At 40.3% G+C, this 20,105-nt stretch overlaps 1 protein-coding gene and 2 long non-coding RNA genes across 4 annotated transcripts in view; 1 reads left to right on the forward strand and 2 right to left on the reverse strand.

Annotated features, from left to right (window-relative positions):
- FRK (fyn related Src family tyrosine kinase) overlaps positions 1 to 20,105 on the forward strand; it is a 104,386-nt gene that overhangs the window by 57,814 nt on the left and 26,467 nt on the right. For both annotated transcript variants that reach the window (XR_009495999.1, XM_002690084.7), the window contains exon 2: positions 2,819 to 2,940. Coding sequence is in view for 1 of the 2 variants with exons in the window: in XM_002690084.7 (XP_002690130.2) it covers positions 2,819 to 2,940 (122 nt within the window). In the remaining variant the exon portion in view is untranslated. The remainder of the gene's footprint in view (positions 1 to 2,818; positions 2,941 to 20,105) is intronic.
- LOC132346217 (uncharacterized) lies at positions 1,614 to 10,420 on the reverse strand. The gene is made up of 2 exons (XR_009496004.1): positions 10,080 to 10,420; positions 1,614 to 2,764 (listed from the first exon to the last, which is right to left on the reverse strand). It is a non-coding gene; the product is annotated as an uncharacterized lncRNA (long non-coding RNA).
- LOC112448033 (uncharacterized) overlaps positions 17,111 to 20,105 on the reverse strand; it is a 56,665-nt gene continuing 53,670 nt past the window's right edge. The window contains exon 4 of the long non-coding RNA XR_009496003.1: positions 17,111 to 17,535. This is a non-coding gene — a long non-coding RNA (uncharacterized lncRNA). The remainder of the gene's footprint in view (positions 17,536 to 20,105) is intronic.

Raw genomic sequence — 20,105 nt, forward strand, 5'->3', positions numbered from 1 at the left:
TTCCAATCAGTTCAGTTCAGTTACTCAGTTGTGGCCAACTCTTTGAGATCCCAGAGACTGCAGCATGCCAGTCTTCCCTGTCCATCACCAACTCCCAGAGTTTACCCAAACCCATGTCCATCGAGTCGGGAATGCCATCCAACCATCTAATCCTCTGTCGTCCCCTTCTCCTCCTGCCTTCAATCTTTCCCAGCATGGGGGTCTTTTCAAATGAGTCAGTTCTTAGCATCAGGTGGCCAAAGTATTGGAGTTTCAGCATCAGTCCTTCCAATGAATATTCAGTCCAACTCTCAGATCCATACGTGACCACTGGAAAAACCATAGCCTTGACTAGATGGACATTTGTTGGCAAAGTAATGTCTCTGCTTTTTAATATGCTGTCTAGGTTGGAACATTTCCAAGCCTTTTATAATTTCAACTGGGCAAACAATAGTCTATGGATATTAATTTGGTTCCTGTTATTGAATCAGTGTGGTAGTCATTAGTGTAGTCCACCCAGTGTTTCCAAGTTTTCTGCCTTCGAGGAAAGAGTAGGATTGCATTTTCTCTTTGCATTTAGGCATGAACATACAGCCCTGGGATTTCTTTGGAAGGAATGATGCTAAAGCTGAAACTCCAGTACTTTGGCCACTTCATGCGAAGAGTTGACTCATTGGAAAAGACTCTGATGCTGGGAGGGATTGGGGGCAGGAGGAGAAGGGGACTACAGAGGATGGGATGGCTGGATGGCATCACTGACTCGATGGACGTCAGTCTGAGTGAACTCCGGGAGTTGGTGATGGACAGGGAGGCCTGGAGTGCTGCGATTCATGGGGTCGCAAAGAGTTGGACACGACTGAGCGACTGATCTAATCTGATCATTTTTGTCCATAGGCTCATTCTTGAGCAGAAGCTTTAAACAGAAGCTCCAGAAGCCAGCCTGTGATTTGCCACAGTTTCCAATCCTGCCTTCCTGGCCAGTCATGGAAGCATGGAGGTGGAAATTCTTTGGTAGACATAGAGATGGATGTAGGATGTACACAGATGAGCTTCTGTGTACGCGCAGCTGAGTACAAAATAAATCTCTGGTGTCTCTAAACCACTGAGATTTTTGGAGTTGTTCATTGCTCTAACATAATCTGGCATTTCCTGGCTAATACAGTTAATATTATATAATTTGAAATTTGATAATTAGGAAAATGGTAAACAAACATCTTACTTTTGTCAGGAGGTAATTATATTTTAATGTCCTTTTTTCCCAACTTCTTCCACTTCTTCTTTCAATTATATCACCTTAGTGCCCTCATATTCCCTGATTCCTGTGCCCTCTTCAAACAACTGGAGCCAATTTTGAGAGCCTCTTCCAGTTTGCAGTTCCTCACTCAGCCTGAATCTTTTCCCTCAAGCCTACATTTCCTTTTCAGTGCTTATATTTTAAAAGATGATAATCTGGAAAGATAAATGTTTTACCTAAAATCTTTAATGATAAAGATCAAAATTATGACCCCATAGTGAAAGTTTATTCATGAAAATCTGGCTATCTCAGTTTCCTCTTTATCATATTGGTGTCTACTTACTTGACATAGCCAGTTTTAAACTGGCTGTGATATTAATATCCATAACTCTTTGTTGGATTTGATCATATTCACCTTTATTGACTCTTGTAGTTCTGGAATTTTTTGGATAAGAAGGTAAAGATAAGAAGTGAAGGGGACACTGAGAAGATACTACTCAGGCAGAAGTATCTTTTCCATATAATCTTTCCATAGATGAAGGGGCTTCCTTTATAGCTCAGTTGGTAAAGAATCCACTGCAGCAGACCCCAGTTCAATTCCTGGGTGGAGAAGATCTGCTGGAGAAGGGATAGGCTACCCACTCCAGTATTCTTGGGCTTCTCTTGTGGCTCAGCTGGTAAAGAATCTAGCTGCAATGTGGGAGACCTGGGTTCAATCCCTGAGTTGGGAAGATCCCCTGGAGAAGGGAAAGGCTACCCACTCCAGTATTCTGGCCTGGAGGACTCCATGGACTCTATAGTCCATGGGTTGCAAAGGGTCAGAAATGACTGAGTGACTTTCACTCATTCACTCCATGGATGAAAACTTCCTTCTAAACATGCAAAATCATCTTACATTACTGGAGGAGTTGACAGCAATGGATATGGGGAAAGGTGGAAATTAAAGCCTAGAGAGGGACTTCCCTGGTGGTCCAGTGGTTAAGAATCTTGCCTTACAATCAGGGGACATGGGTTTGATCCCTGGTTGGGGAACTAAAATCCTATATCCCACATGCTATGGACAGCTAAGCCTGTGTGCTGCAAAAAGGAATAATAAAAAGAAGAAGCAGAAGAAAAAAAGCTCAGAGAACTACATTTTTGACTGTTCACAGTTTGATATGAAATATATGAATCCCTGGATTGGAATGTTTGCCTCCTAACACCTGGTGTTAGGAGAGTTAGTGGACAGTCTGATGGTGATGATGAGCAATTTTGAATCATGGAGCATGGCAAACTTAACCATGTGGTGGTAATCCCACCTTGGAAGCTTTGCATTTGACAGAAAGTGAATACAGGATTTCTCAGAGAGAATGCATGTGTGAGAAGGGTTGTCATAACAGACATCACCCAAATTCCTATTTTGTAATGTATTAAAGACTCCTGATGAGGATTGAAGACATCCAGAAGAACCAAGTCAAGTATCGAAAGCTACCATTTGTACCTGTTATAGTTTCACTGAAGAGTATCAAGTCTCTGTGATATTGAAATACTTTCTTGACAAACTTCTTCCTCCTTAAAAAAAACAAATGTTGATTGGTTAATTAAAATTTATCTCTCTCTTTTTAGGTGGTTCTTTGGAGCAATCAAGAGAACAGATGCTGAAAAACAGCTATTATATTCAGAAAACCAGACGGGAGCTTTTCTAATCAGAGAAAGTGAAAGTCAGAAAGGCGATTTCGCCCTTTCAGGTATGGGAATTGTCTGTGTGATTTAAGTATGGATTTGAGAGTCTGTAGTCATGTTCTTCTGTGTGAACATGGACATGTTAATTTTAAGTTTGCCTTCCTATCTTCAGAATAGTATCAACAATAAGTGTACTGAACCGCTCTAGTAATATAAAAATTAGCAAAAAAAATTTTCTATCTATGGTTAGAAGTATCTGTAAATAGTTTCAAATACATACTCTCTAGGTATGAAATGAAAACTATATGGATCTGCCTGTGTTTTCACACTTTTGCATTATCTACTAGTCTATCCTTCTAGAGAATGATAAGCAAGAAGCAGAGTCTAAACTTGTCAGAATTGATCTTGCCATAATACTTTTTTTTTGTTTTACATTTCATTTGTATTTGCCTGGTAAATAGAAAATGAATTGAAATCCTGAATGCCAATGTGCTTAATTAACCCATGACATGTAACATTTGGTCAAATGTAGTTTTCTGGCTAAGAGTCAAGTATGTGTTTACTTAATAATATCTTAGAAGACAAGAAGCGTAGGGGACCCCAGAGTTATCTTTAAGCATTACAGGTGCTTATATATTAGGTAGTCATCAGTCAAAAGCTAGATTAAATGTTTTAGATCCTAGCATTAAAAATATAGAAGAAGAATATTTCCATGAGAAAAACACAGGAAAAGTAGGATTACTTGAGTCATATCTTTAAATAATTCCCGGGCTACAGTGACTGTTCTGAACACTTTATAAGTAGAATATTATGGAACAAAACAGCTTTATAGGCTTAGAATAAAATTACAAGGATATTGGCTGTTATGTGCTGAGAATACTCTAGCGCTTGCCTATGGATTTAGGAAGCTTTATAGGTTCTACTTGGAGACCAGCATATCATTATAGATTCCTTTTCAATGAAGTCAAGCCATTTAGAGTCTTGCAAACAAATTATCTGATTGCTGTGTATTCACTGGGGGGCAAGTAAATGCAGACCTTTATGTTCTGCTGAAAGGGAAATTTTCTCATTAGCCAGAAGGAGGGTGATACGGGAGAAAAATGGGGAAAACGGGTCTTTGATATATCTACATTCAAACAAACAAATGACCGAACAAGCCAATTGCTGACTTTGATTACCACTAACGATCTTCAGGTATATCAGTCATGAATTTATTTCTTAGTGCAGTTGTCTCCTAATCAGTCTGAATTGATGGTCTTCAATTTTGCTGACAGTTGTGCCACTAAAGGAAGGCAAATAATATCCCTTTTCTATCTCTGTCTTTCCCACGTGAGTTTTCCTTCGAAGTATTGTCTTTATTCCTCCAGCAGCAACGGTTCGTAGCTGTCAGAGAAGAGCTTCACGAGGAAGCGTGATTTATTGATGCTGGGGCAGGCGCTGAGAAGCAGCAGCCCAAGGTTGGGGTGGGTGCTAATTGGCTTGTTGTGATCCTTGCACGGCTGTCAGCTCTTGTGAGGTCTGCGCTGATCTGGGGAGAGAGTTGGGGCCGTGACACCTCTCATAATGGCATGACACTAATTAGCTGTGGATTAGAGCAGTGCTTTTGGATATTACATATTATATGCGGTAGCCGGAGAATCTGTCTTCATTAGATGCATGACAGGTAGTTTTAGTGGCCTTACTGTTATTTGTCATTGGTAGAGAGTTGTTTTTCTGATGAAAAATGTAAAATTCTGACTTCATGTCAACTGGTTCGGCTATTTCTTGACTTCAATCAATTACTCTACAGGAAATGATCATTGTTATTGCCATTAATATTAATTCAATGTTTGGTGTCCCATAAGCATTTATATTATTGTTTAAGGTACACTTTCAGAAAAATACATATTGAAGGCTGAAAAATGACTTTCAGTTGAGTTTTTCAGAAAAAACACTGCATTGCACATAGTGATTTTACTTTAGGTAACTGCATGGGAAAATCTCTAGAGGAGGAGAGGGAGTTCCAGATTCATCCTCAGTGAAACCCTTTCAAAAGCAGGTGATACTAGACTGAAGATAGTCAAGAAATGACCACCCTGAGGACATGAGACAAAAGGGTTCATCAGCAATATTCAGGTTGATACATCTAATAGCTGATATCATTTTTTAATACTATTTCTGGAACAAATGTTTGAGTGCCTACTCTGTGCCAGGCCTTTGTTAAATCAAGGGCATCAGGGAGAGCAGGGCACTGTCTTAGGAGGGTTATAACCCTCCTGTTGTGAGATGAGAGAGGGCAGGGGCTAAGTCTAGGAGAGGGCATTCGGAAGGTTTCCCAGAGGAGGCCGCATTTGTGTTCAGTTTGCCTCACAAGGTAGCGGGGTGACAGTGATTATTTCTGGCAAGGCCAACGCACAGGGTTGTGATATGTCCGGTGTTATGTGGAATGGAGGGTGGAAAGGGGGAAGGATAGTGCAGGGGTGTGTGTGTGTGTGTGTGTAAAGCAGTGATGGAGGAGAGCAGGAATGGCCAAAAATGAGCCTGAAAAGTTGGAGCTGAACTGTTCAGGGCCTTGTATACCAGCGTGAGAAATGTGGACCTTTTTCTCTAGGTTCAAATATAGAAGGAGGTGTTAGGTAGAAAGTGCCTTGGGCTAAATGTTGGTGGCAGTGTGGAAAGCAGAACAGGTGAACGATTTATAGGTGATGGTCTGGGGAGCAGGGCTTCCCTGGTGGCTCAAATGGTAAAGAGTCTGCCTGCAGTGCGGGAGACTGGGCTTTGATCCCTGGATCAGGAAGATCCCCTGGAGAAGGAAATGGCAACCCACTCTAGTATTCTTGCCTGGAAAATACCATGGATGGAGGAGCCTGGTGGGTTATACAGGTCATGGGGTAGCAAAAAGTTAGACACAACTGAGTGACTTCACTCACTCTGGGGAGTAATGACAGGTAAACACAGAAGCATCATCGCTGCTGTCTGAAATCACAGGTGTGAGACAGCAGTCAGTCAGCATTCCATGGAGTGGGGCCTGGGAACCTACAGTTAGCCAGCTGCACTGATGCTTTGCTTGTCCCCAGAAGCTGCACGGCCCCTTTTTTACTCTCCTTTTTTTATGGGGCAAGTGCAGGAGTGGCCTTAGGGCGCTCGAGAGCAGTCTGAGTTTGTTGTTGTTGTTCAGTCGCTAGGCCATGTCTGACTCTTTGTGACCCCATGGATTGCAGCACACCAGGCTTCCCTGTCCTTCACTCCTGGAGTTTGCTCAAACTCATGTCAATTGCATCGGTGATGCCATCCAACCATCTCATCCTCTGTCTCCCCCTTCTTCTCCTGCCCTCAGTCTTTCCCAGCATCAGGGTTTCTTCCAATAAGGTCTGTTCTTTGTGTGTGGCCAAAATATTGGAGTGTCAGCTTCAGAATAAGTCCTTCCAAAGAATATTCAGGGTTGATTTCCTTTAGGATTGACTGGATTGATCTGCTTGCTGTCCAAAGGACTCTCAAGAGTCTTCTCCAGCACCACAGTTTGAAAGCATCAATTCTTCAGTGCTCAGCCTTCTTTATGGTCCAACTCTCACATCCATACATGACTACAGGAAAAACAACAGCTTTGACTATATGGACGTTTGTTGGCAAAGTGATATCTCTGGTCTTTAATATGCTTTTTAGATTTTTCATAGTTTTTTTCCAAGGAGCAAGTGTCTTAATTTCATAATTGCAGTCACCATCAGCAGTGATTTTGGAGCCCAAGAAAATAAAACCTATCACTGTTTCTACGTTTTCCCATCAATTTGCTATGAAGTGATGGGACTGGGTGCCGTGATCTTAGTTTTTTAAACGTTGAGTTTTAAGCCAGCTTTTTCACTCATCTTCTCCTGTGAGCACACATGGATGGATGCGGCAACATCCATCAACAGGAGGACGTTGGAACCCACCAAAAAAGATACTCCGTGTCCAAGGACATAGGAGAAGCAGCAATGAGATGGTAGGAGGGTACAACCACATTAAAATCACCCGCCAGGTGGGCAGCCCACAAACAGGAAGAACAATAGAAACAAAGACTTTCTCACACTGTTGCAAATGTTCTAGGCCCCACGTCAGACTTCCCAGCCTGAGGATCCGGCAAAGGGACTGGGAGTCCCCAGGGAATCTGACTTTGAAGGACAGTGGGATTTGATTACAGAACTTCCATGGGACTTGGGGAAACAGAGACTCGTGGAGGGCACAGATGAAACCTTGTGTGCACCAGGAGCCTGGGGAAAGGAGACTGAGCCAGACCTGCCTGCCAGTGCTTGAGGGTCTCCTTCGGAGGGGTGCGTTGGCCGTGGTCTGCTGTGCAGACATGGGCACCGGCAGCAGGAGCAGTCCTGGGAGGCGCATGTTGGCATAAGTCCTCTTTAGCTCTGCCATACAGCCCATGGGCTCCAGGACTGGTTTGCCTTTCTGGGAATGGGTCGCCTCAAGCCAAACACCTAACAGGGAGGGAGCACAGGCCCACCCATCAGCAAATTGGATTAAAGGTTTACTGAGCATGACCCTGCCCACTAGAGCAAGACCCAGTTTTCCCCACAGCCAGTCCCTCTCATCAGGAAACTTGCACAAGCCTCTTAGCCTGATTTTGGATATCAGCTGTTTGCAGGGCGGTTTGGAAAGCCCAGCTCCTCTGGGCTTTGGCACTGTGGGAAATTGTAGCTCCTCTTTTGTGGAAAAGGAAACCATAGGACCTGTCAGAAGTATAATAGAATTCAGGTGCAGCCCTTCTTACTGCTCAAAGCGGGTTGTGGGGGGACAGGCCCAGTGGGCCCAGTATCATGCAGTTTAGAAGGAGCTCCTGGGGCTTTTTGCTAGAGAGTCCTGTTTGTCTCTGTCAGTGATGGCTTGAATCAGGGCAGAGGTTTAGCAAATAGAGGATAGGGCATGGAGGTGAGAAATATTTAAAAGATAAAGCCGACAGGAATTGGTGGCTGATCAGAAATGAGATAAAATAAGGGAGAATGGATAATCTATGGTAACTGTGATTGGGGGAAACTAGTCACCTGAGCCATGATGAAGTCCATGCGAAGACATTGCTTGGAGAGAGGAGAGGGAACCAAAGGAAATTAGTTCAGAGGTGTTTGAAGCAATTGCAGGAGGGCATATCTATTTTTTAACTTGTGTCTGCTGAACTGAGAACTCACTGTGATACATCTCCATTACATTGAACACATAGGTCCCATGGAATGTGCAACACTTTTATAATAGTACTTTGTGATTGCTTTGAAGCCTGCTATCTACTCTTGAGAATATAAGGTAGGTCTCTGCAGCAACATAATTTAATTTTTAAAATAAATATACTAGAATTTTTAGAACTGAAGTATCACACAAATAGCAGAACTGCCTTTACAGAAAGGATATCACTTTATGTGAAAGGCCATAGCTGGGGCAATTTAATATGTTAATATGTTCATTAAGGGCAGCTTCAATACTTGGAAGTGGCCAGAATCACTGGAAGAAATTTCTGAATCATATGGCTGATTAACCTGAGTTATACCATGGACTTATAACTTGGTAAATATTTCTGCATGCCTTCTAAATTCATTCTGAAGGCAATTCAAAAAACAATGCGAACAGCAGCAGCTTCGTCAGGGAAGAAGTGTACCCTTTCATGTTGACCTTGTGTGTATCCTTCATGTTGAACTTACATATTCAAAGACTCATTTACATTTATGAGTTACTCTTTCAGTGTAGGTAAAAACGTGCTTTTCAAACTAGGTGATACACTCCTTGAGCCGAAGCAACATACTTTTATTGCTTCTGTTTCATGCTTCTTCTCTATCTCCATGGTTTCTAGAACAGTTTGTAAAGATGGTAGATGCTCAAACACTCACGTATTTACCCTGTCGTCTACCAGCAGCAAAGATAAGCAAGGCCATTGTCGCTTTGTTAAACCTCAGAGGTCTGGACAATGTAAGATCACAAATAATCCTGTGTGCTGTGTTTCAGGCTTCTTTTAGAAAAAAGACAGCTTCTCCCCTTAACAAATTAGTTGTTTGCAGGTAATAAGACTTGTAGGGGAGACAGAATTGGAGAAGGATGTCATTGGCACTGTGGCCCTGTATCTCTCTGCCTGGCCCAGAATTCAGACCCAAACCCACTTTTCAGTAACCGCTGAGATACCACTATCGCTCCCAAACTTTCTAAGACCTGCTGACTCATTCTAATCGAATGCTGACCAATGGCCAAAGGCTGTGTGTTTCATTATCAGTCCCCCCAGCCTCCATTTAGTTTTCATTTAAAATTAATGTGGACATAGTGGCCACAAGAGAATGTCAGGAATTCTATTACTATTAGCCATGGATATAAATACAATCGTATATCCCAAGGAAGGGCAAGTAATAATTGGTTGGGAAAAAAGTGCTCCTTCAATTTATTATGCAATGAAATGTCTATGGATTAGGGAGCATTTTGATATTGGTTAGAGATGTTTTGCTTTTTAAAAAGTGCAAACGGTGCAGAAAGAAAATTCTATGTTAACAATTCCAGTATCTCACATAAAATGTATTAAATTTTAAACATGTTGGTGCCATCTTAGAAAATGCCTTTTAATTAAAGTCATAATTTAGTTGTGTTCAACTTAATTGCAAATATCACTGCCCATAATAGCAAGTGGTGTTTTTTGGTAAGTAATCATATTATGCCTGCCTTTTCTTAACATTACTACTGATAAATTATATTTCAGATGTTTTACTCTATAAAGTAAAATGAACATTTTATTATGTAGTACATATATCTATGTTTATGTCTGTATACACATACACACACACACACACACACACACACACACGATACACAGGCAAAAAACTTTTGTCTCCAGGCATCCAAATTCAATATGGATTATTATATTTTTGGATAGTAGGACATTGCCAGACCTGAGGTGTCAAACCAGTTCTTTCTGGATCTTGGGCTTTGATAATATATGAACTTGATGCTTTCAAACTGGGGAAAAGGGGGAAGGATTAGGACAAGAGTTGAGCAGGGGAATACAAAGGAGGCATAGATAAGGAAGAACATTTGAGGCATTGTGCTGAGTTTTTGATTGAACAGGAAACTAAGATATCTTGACTTTGGAAAGGAAAGTCAGAGACTCACAGGCCTTCCAATTCCTCCTCCTTACCACCAGCCTTGAGAAAGTTAGTTTAGTTTATATCTCAGGGAAATAATAACTAAATAAATGTTTATATTTCAAGGTTACCTGATTCTTAAATAAAGTGTCCAATTTCTTTTTGTTACACGAAGTGGAGAAAACATGTTATTGAAAAAACAAAACAAAACAAAATTGTAACATTAAGCCTAACGAGAATATTTCACACGATGTTTACACAAACATGGATGTTGTCTACAATGCTGAATGCTATATGTGTACCTTTATTTTAAAACCAAAACACTACGCTGACTTCTATTTTCTGGTCCCCCCTCTTCGCAACGGCCGCCAAGCAGGGCTTTCAGTCAAGCATGTGCTCCCTCTAGTGGCATATCAAGAAATAGCATGCCGTTATGGAAACAATAGAGGTTTTTTTGGTTTAGATTTTCTGTTTCCACGACTCATTAATTTATAGAAAGGGGAAGAATATCTGATTTTTAGTTGAAAAGAAGTTTCTAATTTTAAAATATCTCTAGCATATTGTGCTATAAATAAAACCACATCCAACTGGCAATAATTTTATTAATTTCAAAAAATTGACCAAGCTTTGTATTTTCTTAATGATTCAGGTTATCTATTTTCCCTGTCCTGATAGTTACATAAGATGTGTTCATGATATACAAAGTAAACGAAATATACACAATCCAATTTAATAAATGAGTAGCTCTAATTTTTAAACTATATATTTCAAATGATACACGTATATTAGCTACTTTATAACTATTTGTCAGCATTGCATCAATCATGAAATCATTTCTAATGCATCTTAGAAACATGCTTTGCCTCAGGTTATTAGATGCTTTGGCAAGGGAACTACAAATTAAGAAAGTATTCTGTTGTCTTAAAAGTCTAGCCATGGCAGAGACTAAATTTATTTTCCTATTTGTTTCAGTGGGTCAGGGGCCTTCCTTAAATCCTCTTTCATAGCTATCTCCTTTTCACTTGCAGAAATCTTTTTCCAGAAGTAAAATATGGAGGAAAAACCATAAAAGGAAAGAAGCAAAAATTATATTTCTATTTTCATGTACTTTTAGTAAGCATCATTTTCTTTATATCTTTTATGTGTATAATCCTGAACAAAATGATGATCCAAGCCTTAAAGAACTTGTGATTTATTCATTCATTCATCAAATACTTATTTAATGCCTACTATGTGCAGTTGGTATTCAGAAGGCTGGGCTACAATGGTAAACATGACAGTCCCTGCCCTCATGAAGTGTACCTTCTAGTTGGCAGTGGAGGGGAAATGCCAACTAAATAGAAAAGACACACTTTTATAGGAAAGGTATCTACTTATTTGTTGCGTTAACTGTGGTTTTTACAAGACTAAGCGAATAGTTGAAATCAGGGAAAACATTTTGATTTTCTATATTGAATAGTGATGGATTGGAGTAGAAATGGGGATTGCTTCCTTACACTGGAAATTTGAGAGAAATCTGGAAGCAGAATTTTATTCTGAGGTTATCTAGGTTGGGACGATGAGGTCATCAGAGTGACAGTTGGATTCTCCCGTCAATAGTAATAAACTCAGCAGCATGGTTGCATGGGTTTGGCTTTTTTCTCTTAGTAGCAATGTGGCTTTGGGCAAATCACTCAGCCTCTGTGTGCCTCAGGTTCCTCCTTAGCAAGCAAGAGAGAGTTAGTTGCTCAGTTGTGTCCAACTCTTTATGACACCATGGACCTCCTCTGTCCAAGGGATTCTCCAGGCAGGAATACTGGAGTGGGTTGTCATTTCCTTCTTTGGGGGATCTTTCCAACCCAGGGATAGAACCAGGGTCTCCAGCCTTGCAGGCAGACTCTTTCCTGTGTGAGCCACCAGGGAAGCCCTCTTTAGTAAAATGGAGATTAAAGATAGTATCTATCTCCTGGTGGTATTTGGATTAGACGAGTTAGACCAGTTAATGCATGAGAAGTGCTTAGAACACTGCCTGGCACTAAGCTCGCAATGTAAATATATGTTATTGTCATTAAAATTCAAACCTAAGCCTTTGGAGAGCTTGTACCATGATCCTAGCTTAGTGTCATGGCTTAATGATGGGACTCTGAAACTGTCAATATGGTCATTGCTGTCTGGGATGGCAGGAAGAAGACATTGGCTTTGTTCTTTTCTCTTTGAAATTTGTGCTGTAACTTCAGCACTTTGCTATATTTATTTGGTAATTTAGGTTGCAAAAAATGAGGGTTGGATACTTTAATGAAGCTGCTATTGGGTGGGAGGGTTGCCCAGTAGACAGGGCAGAATCCTAAGCGTCAAGCACTATACTCCACATGCAGCCCATTGTCTTTTCCTGCAGGTGCCTTTGTCATAACGATGAGTCTTCAGAATTTTCAGATTTTATATAAATGTTTAAGTTTGTGTCCCAGTTTTCTCTTCTGGAAAGTAGCAGTCATAATTTTTCTCTACCTCATTCGAATGTTATGATGACTATGTTTATTTCCTTGTTAGAATGCTAGACATTAGAGAATCTGAACTGGAAAGGACTTTCAAGACACTTATTTTGTAATTGATGGAACTGGAGACAAGACAGAGTAAGTTGCTCATCAAAGGTAACCTAACTAGATCTGAGCATGCTGCTGCTAAGTTACTTCAGTCGTGTCTGACTCTGCGACCCCATAGACGGCAGCCCACCAGGCTGCCCTGTCCCTGGGATTCTCCAGGCAAGAACACTGGAGTGGGTTGCCATTTCCTTCTCCAATGATGAAAGTGAAAAGTGAAAGCGAAGCCGCTCAGTCTTGTCCAACTTGCAGTGACCCCAGGGACTGCAGCACCAGGCTCCTCCATCCATGGGATTTTGCAGGCAAGAGTACTGGAGTGGGGTGCCACTGCCTTCTCCAAGATCTGAGCATAGCTAGTTCCAAAATTGGATCTTTGGGCAGCTTTTAAATCTTGTTCAGAAGTCACATTGCTTTCTTTAAAATATCCTGGATCAATCAGATGTTGATCCTGAATCTCAGTGGTTTACTCCTGTGACACGTTGATTGGTCACACTTGGTTAGATTCTGTCCCAGATAGAAAGCCTAGGTTTATTTCCTTATAGCTTTCGTTCTGGGACTTAGGTCAAAGGAGTAGCCACTGACCCAGCTATGGCACTCTTCTGGTGGAGAGCAGAAGGTTGAAGGGGCAAGGTGGGAGGAGACCTGCTATTCAAACTCTTTACAACTTTTCCTGGGATGTGCCATATGTTGTTTGCCCCCACTCCATAGCAAGTTACACACCCACATCCTAAGTCAAAGTGATGGGGAAGGATGCTGCACCTATTAGAAGCCAAGAAAGAATGATTGATTCACTGGCCTCATGTCTCACATAATTGTGTGTATGTGTGCATGCTCAGTTGCTTAGTCGTATCCAACTCTTTGCAACTCTATGGACTGTAGCCCACCAGGCTCCTCTGTCCGTGGAATTCTCCAGGCAAGAATACTGAAGTGGGTTGCCATTTCCTTCTCCAGGGGATCATCCTGACCCAAGGATTGAACCCATGTCTCTTACTTCTCCTGCACTGGCAGGCGAGTTCTTTACCACTAGCGCCTCTAATTAAATGCTATCAAAGGGCTCAAAAGCCAGTAGGAGAAGGCCAGTGTAAATATGCAGGAGCAGCACTGTGGAATGAATTCAACAGCAGAAGTCTATTAACAGTGGGATATGAAGGACCAAGTGAGTCACTGCTTGCTCAGGTCTGGAGGCTTAATCGAGGAGGAGAGCCTGAGCTGGAGCTTGAAAAATGAACTTGTCTCTAATATATAAATAGAACAACATTCTAGTTGGAGTAACTAGTTCGTGCAAATGCACAGAAACAGGAAACATCATGGTGCCTTCCAGAAACTACCAATAAGTGTTTAAACCTTGAGGGTAGGGTGCAGAAGAGAATTCCATTAAGGTGTATGACCATTAGGCAATGGGGCACACTTGAAGAGCTTTAAAAAGGAGAATCATAAATTCAGATCTGGGTTTTAGAAGGTGACTCTGGTGACTGTGGAAGATAGACAGAGATGTTGGAGACAGGGAAAGCAGTGGCCCAGAAGAGAGAAACTGAGGGGACACGCCATAGGGTGATGGTGACGGGGAGTACAAATAGATAGGATATAATGCTCAGTTGGAGATGAGAAATCAGGAAGACAGAGGAATCAGGGGTGATCCTTGAATCTCTAGCTTTGCTGTCTGGGTTTCAGGATGGCAATGGTATTCGCTGAGAGAGAATATTCAAGTGGGGAGGAAACTGGGGAATAAGATCATGGGAATTAAAGTTGTGACTTGGTACATCTGAGGTGCTGCAGGTGTCAGGAAGGTGCACTGGAGAGAGAGACTGGGGGGTCATCGCACCTCTAGTACAGTCAGCTGAAGCCGCGTGTCTTTAGTGTTATCAAAGATAGTTGTGAGAGCTGAGGTGGTGGTCCAGGTCAGAACCAATATAGAAGGAGAAGATGTAGGCAGAGAAGACTCAGAACTAGTAAGAATAAGAAAAGTGGAATCACAGCATTGGATGGAAGAATGTTCAACCTGTGTTTCCCTTAAAAGGTGTCAGTTGCAGAAATAGACCTTCTCTGTAGCATTATCCTAATCTTGGGATTAAATAGTACCCATAAGCCTACTTGCTCCCTGAGCTGTGAGCAGTGACTTGTGAGAGTAGCTTAAAAATACTTGCTGTTTGGCAATAGAAGGAGACAGTTGGTGGAGGGATTAAGTGTGTGGTATGGGATTCAGCATTTTGTTGCCTGGTTTCAACTCATAGAATGAAAATTTACCTGCTTTGTATCCAGGGGAAATTTACTTAATCTCCCTCTACTTTGTTTTCTGCTCTGTAAAACAATGAAGAAATATCCACATCCCTTAGGGTTGGTATGAAAATTAAATAAAATACGACATAAAAAGGCACTTAGCACAGTGCTTGCTTAAGGCGGGTGCTCAATAAAAATCCAATTGGTTTTATGTTTGTGCGTAAAGAGTACTCCCTTTTGCACAGGAAGATGGAGGTGTTGACGCCCCCCTTGCACTGAAACATGTACTTTGAACTCTTTTTCTGGGGATAGTGATGAATCATGGTGAGTATCCATGGTTGTTCACCTGATTCATACCTGAACTAGTCACAGGCATTAGGAAGATGGTTGGCCAGCCTTCCAAAAGCAGCCTATGACTAGGAGATGGCTTGTCTTTATGTGACGTGTTTACTTGAACATGACCAGAGCTGTGTTTGCCACCAGCTATGACAAATGAAGCCAAATCTGAACAGACCTGTGTACACTTCACCTAATACTTGTCTGAACTAAACAGCAGGAACACATCTTATATCAAGGGTCCTCATTGGGTATGGAGAATGAGAGCTCTCTGCTTTTGGAAATGTGAAGGAATAATGAGCAAATGACCAAAAGTTGTCTTGCATATGTGAAAACAATGAAAAATGGAAAGAGACAGTATTCTGCTATGAAAATCAATTAGTTAATACATGAGAAGGTCCTTTGTATTTTCCCAAGGAGGTAAAAATTCATTTCAAAGTATTTCAATTATCTTTCATTACATTTCTCCATGACTTTCATGTTCATTCTGTTTAACATGTCTACTATTTACTGAGACGGGGTGCAAAGAAGGAGAAGAGGGATTCAGGGCTTGAGTTCTCCATCACAGAGAAGGCTTCCTGAGAGTTTGGGGTGAGTTTGATAGGGAAGATAAAGGTGGTATTCTAAAAGTCCTCAAACATTATCCTAAGAAATCAGTCAATTTCTTGAAAAAAAGAGAAACAAAACAGGAAACAGGAAATAATTGTTAAAGGTTTCTCCTATTTCTACTGTCATTAACAGGGCACCCTAGATGACTAGACGTGGATTCCAGCCCTGCAAACTACTAGCAGTTGATTTTGAAACTCTAGGTTCATCAGTAAAAGAGGGATTTAGACTCAGTCATATGTAAAGTTTCTTGCCATTCACGTATCATGTTTTCCTTTTTTTGATAGACTAGTAGAATTTGCAAAAGCTGTCTAGAGTAATATTGCTTTTCCCAAGAAATCCCTTACAATTTTAACTTTCTAAGTGGAGCATTAAACCTCCCAGAAACCCCAGAGAACCAGCCTGTCCCAGTGTTGGGCAATTCATTTAATTAGAAATTCTTTCTTATGTTTGGCAGATATGCCATTTTATTTGATTGTATATCATTTCATTTGTGAATGTGTTTACTTCTACAAAAGCTTTCAAGTTGGCTTACATTGCTGAAACAGAGCTAAACATAAAAAAATAAGCAAACATTAAAAAAAAAAAACCCGTAAAATACAGCTAAACAGTAAAAAAGACAAATCAATGAAAAAGAACAGAGAAATAGATCTTGCTGAGCCTCTAATGGGAGATAATTATCACAATTTAGAAATCAGTTTAGCTTGGGGTTCTCTTGCAGTTAAGGCAGAAATGGAACCATATTGTGCTTCTCACTGGGTTATGTGAGAAGAGATGCATTATGATTTTAAGTGTCAAGTTCAAAGAGAAATGAGTTCATAGAGGTCTTTATATAAAGAATATCAAGTATCTTAATAGACAGTCTTGAATAATGTGTGTGGACATTGTCTCAGGTGGTTAATTATGTTGCCTCTCTATAAAGTGGGAAGCATTATGTATATGCTTTTATTTTAAATTCACTATACTTTTATTACAGTTGGTTTGAAAAAACAGAATGAGTAAAATATTCACAAATCTGCCAATCTAGCACAACTATTATCCTGTTGGCAAATTAAATCATCTCAGCCCTCATGCAATTATGGTTTTCACAAGAACCTCAGCTGGGTTTCTTCAGCAGGAAAGGACCCCAGGACATAGCAGCAGCCAAATGTATCCTCATGTTTGTAATTATACTCTTAATTTTTTACCCCACTTATTACACTGAACACATTATATATTTTTCTTGTTACTACACAATTTTTATGATTTTATTTTTAATTCTCAATTTTAAGATTTACTGCAATTTACCAGTCATTTCATGCTATAAAAATGTTGCATAAATATCCTTACACTTATTGCTTTCCCTGTTTTGGATGATGAACAGTGGTTAGTTTCCCATACAATGCTCTCATTGAATTTCAAGTTGGAAACTGGCTCACCTTAGTGGCAGTCTAATAACCAGCCCTTTGCAATGTGTTGATGTATTTACTCTTAAGAATGTTGATGGTGATATTGCTTATTACATTTTCTGTGTTTTTCTTTATGAGGACTCATGTGAGAAATTTCTCTCATTTCAGTACCAGAAATCATGTGTTTTTTTGAATAAGAATTTATTAATATTTTCTTCAGGGAATCAGGTAACTGAATGATTTTCCCTCATGGCTGTGAGCTGTCAAAAATGCAGAGAGCCAAATCTTCGGTGCATATCTAGCAAACATGAATGGAATGGAAATCTAAAGAATACCTTATATACAGTATACCAGCCTCGTTTCTGGAGTCATCATCCTTTTCTTTCCTTTTTGTCCTATTTCCTTCATCCACTTCCCTTAAATTTTATTCTATTTTGATGATTTATGCAAGCTTTTGGAGCTTTCTGGAACAAAGCAGAGATATAACTAAATAAATACATGTAAATACTTGAATTATTTCCTTAGGGTAAGTTTTGAAAAGTAGAAGCACTGGCTTTCGTGTCACATTAAATCTTAACCCAGTGAAAAATTATCAGTAGGAAACTGAGATAATATAATCCATGGATGTAAATTCCTGGTGATTTATTGCCCATGTAATACTAAGTGAGAAGTTAGAGTCCTGAGAGGAATAAACAGTCAAATTGATTCCCAGAGACTTTCTGTGCAATATCAGTTCAGTTCAGTCCAGTCACTCAGTCGTGTCTGACTCTGCGACCCCATGGACTGCAGCACGCCTGTCTATCGCCAACAGGCGATGTTGAGCTTACTCAAAGTTTGAGTTTACTCAAACTCATGTCCATCGAGTTGGTGATGCCATCCAACCATCTCATCCTCTGTCGTCCCCTTCTCCTCCCACCTTCCATCTTTCCTAGCATCGGGGTCTTTTTCAATGAGTCATTTCTTCGCATCAGGTGGCCTAAGTATTAGAGTTTCAGCTTCAGCATCATGTCTCTAGCTCTGTGCAATATCAGAGGCTGCGAATGCTTTTTTCATGTAAAACTGTGGTAGATGTTTTTAAATTAAATTATGACAAAATATCGATTGCTATAATTATGTATTAATTAAAGTGATGCTCATCTTTGTATGATATTATAGGTATAAACCACAAAATTGATTATTTTGTTCTGAAAATTTAAGAGCCAGCTTTGACAGGGATTGGCCTGCCTTTGTAAGGAATTAGACCATATAGGTCTTGAGGATAAGATCAGTGGTTTTCTCAAAAATATTCTAAGTATTTGGACAGACATGTGATTCAAGCTCATGGATTTCTGTGCTATATAATATGGAAGAGGCAGTTGATTTTTGCCTGTAAGTATAATTGTTTATATTGTCTTTGACTAAAACGTACGTCAACGGGTTTCCTGAACCAGTAACAATGCTGGAAGACCTCAGGACACGAGAGCTGTCAGATGTGTCCTCAAATAGCTTTTCTCAAAAAATTCTTAACTGGAGTATAATTGGTTTATAATGTTGTTTTGGTTTCTGCCACATAACGACGTGACTCAACCATAAGTATACATATGTCCCATGCCTCTTGAACCTCCCTCCCATGCCCCACCCTTCAAATAGCTTATTTTAGTTAAGTTGTTTGAGTCACCTAATACAGATATTCTCTTAAAGAGTCTTCACTTAACCTACCAGTTTAGTAGTCAGACTTACTGACTGATGTTCGTAGCTCACTGAACATGCCTTGCAGGGAGGCAGGTGACCTTGGGGACTAACACAGTAGTTGAGTTTTATGCATGAAAAGAGTCAAATCGTTTGTTCTCTTTGGTTTTGGCGGATTTTTTTTTTCACCAAAAAAGAACACGTCTTCTACATGATGCCACTTTAATATTTTTAGATAGCTGTATCGATACTTTGTTCTTCCAAAACTACTCGTACTGGAATTCTACTCTGTTTGCTGTAGAACAAAATACAGTGCAAAATGGATGTTTGTTTGGATTCTGTTTTAATGGGAGCTTCCCTGATAGCTCAGTTGGTAAAGAATCCTCCTGCAATGCAGGAGACCCCAGTTCAATTCCTGGGTCGGGAAGATCCGGGGGAGAAAGGATAGGCTACCCACTCCAGTATTCTTAGGCTTCCCTTGTGGCTCAGCTGGTAAAGAATCTGCCCGCAATGCAGGATACCTAGGTCCCATCCCTGGGTTGGGAAGATCCCCTGGAGAAGGGAAAGGCTACCTACACCAGTATTCTGGCCTGGAGAATTCCATGGACTGTATAGTCCAGGGGGTCACAAAGAGTTGACAAGACTGAGCGACTTGCACTTTCACGACTTTCACTTCTGTTTTAATGGGGGATTCAGTGTAATGACTCAAAAATTATTTACTTACTGGTGTAGAACTATCTTGACATAAGTTCTGAAGCAATGGCATAGTAGTTTCAATGAGCATAATAGTTTTAAAAAGTACAAACCAACCTACTAAAGAGAAGCCAAATAAACAGGGGTTTACATGTGTAGGAGTTCTCTCACATGAATTTATAGCAGTTTCTTTACTTAATGTGTTTGGTAGCCACTATGTTATGTAGTCATTATTGTGCAAAGAGTGGAAAATTTTACTGTGGAAGTGGCTCTCTTTTGTTGACAATGCTATTTGATAATACTGATATTCTAATACAGTACTCACAATTGAACATTTAGAAATATCTATCATCCTTTGTGAATAATGACACTCAAACTACCCCTGTGGGAGTGTATAGATAAGATCATTATTTTCATTTTCTAGATAAGGAAACTGAAATGAAATTCTTTGCCGAAGGTCAAAGAACATATCACTGGCAGAATAAGATTAGAGCAGTGAGTTCTTGATTTTCAATCATTTGCTCAATCATCTAAGTCACATTGTTTTACTCAGTATGAGAGCAGATTATTATCAGTCAGTAGGAATAACGCTATGCCCAGATGATGCCAGAAGACCAGCTGAAAAATGAAAATCTGCTCACTCAACCATTTGTTTATCTGCAAAATGCCAAAC

Source organism: Bos taurus, chromosome 9, assembly GCF_002263795.3.
Source record: "Bos taurus isolate L1 Dominette 01449 registration number 42190680 breed Hereford chromosome 9, ARS-UCD2.0, whole genome shotgun sequence".
In the NCBI taxonomy this organism is placed as follows: Eukaryota; Metazoa; Chordata; class Mammalia; order Artiodactyla; family Bovidae; genus Bos; species Bos taurus.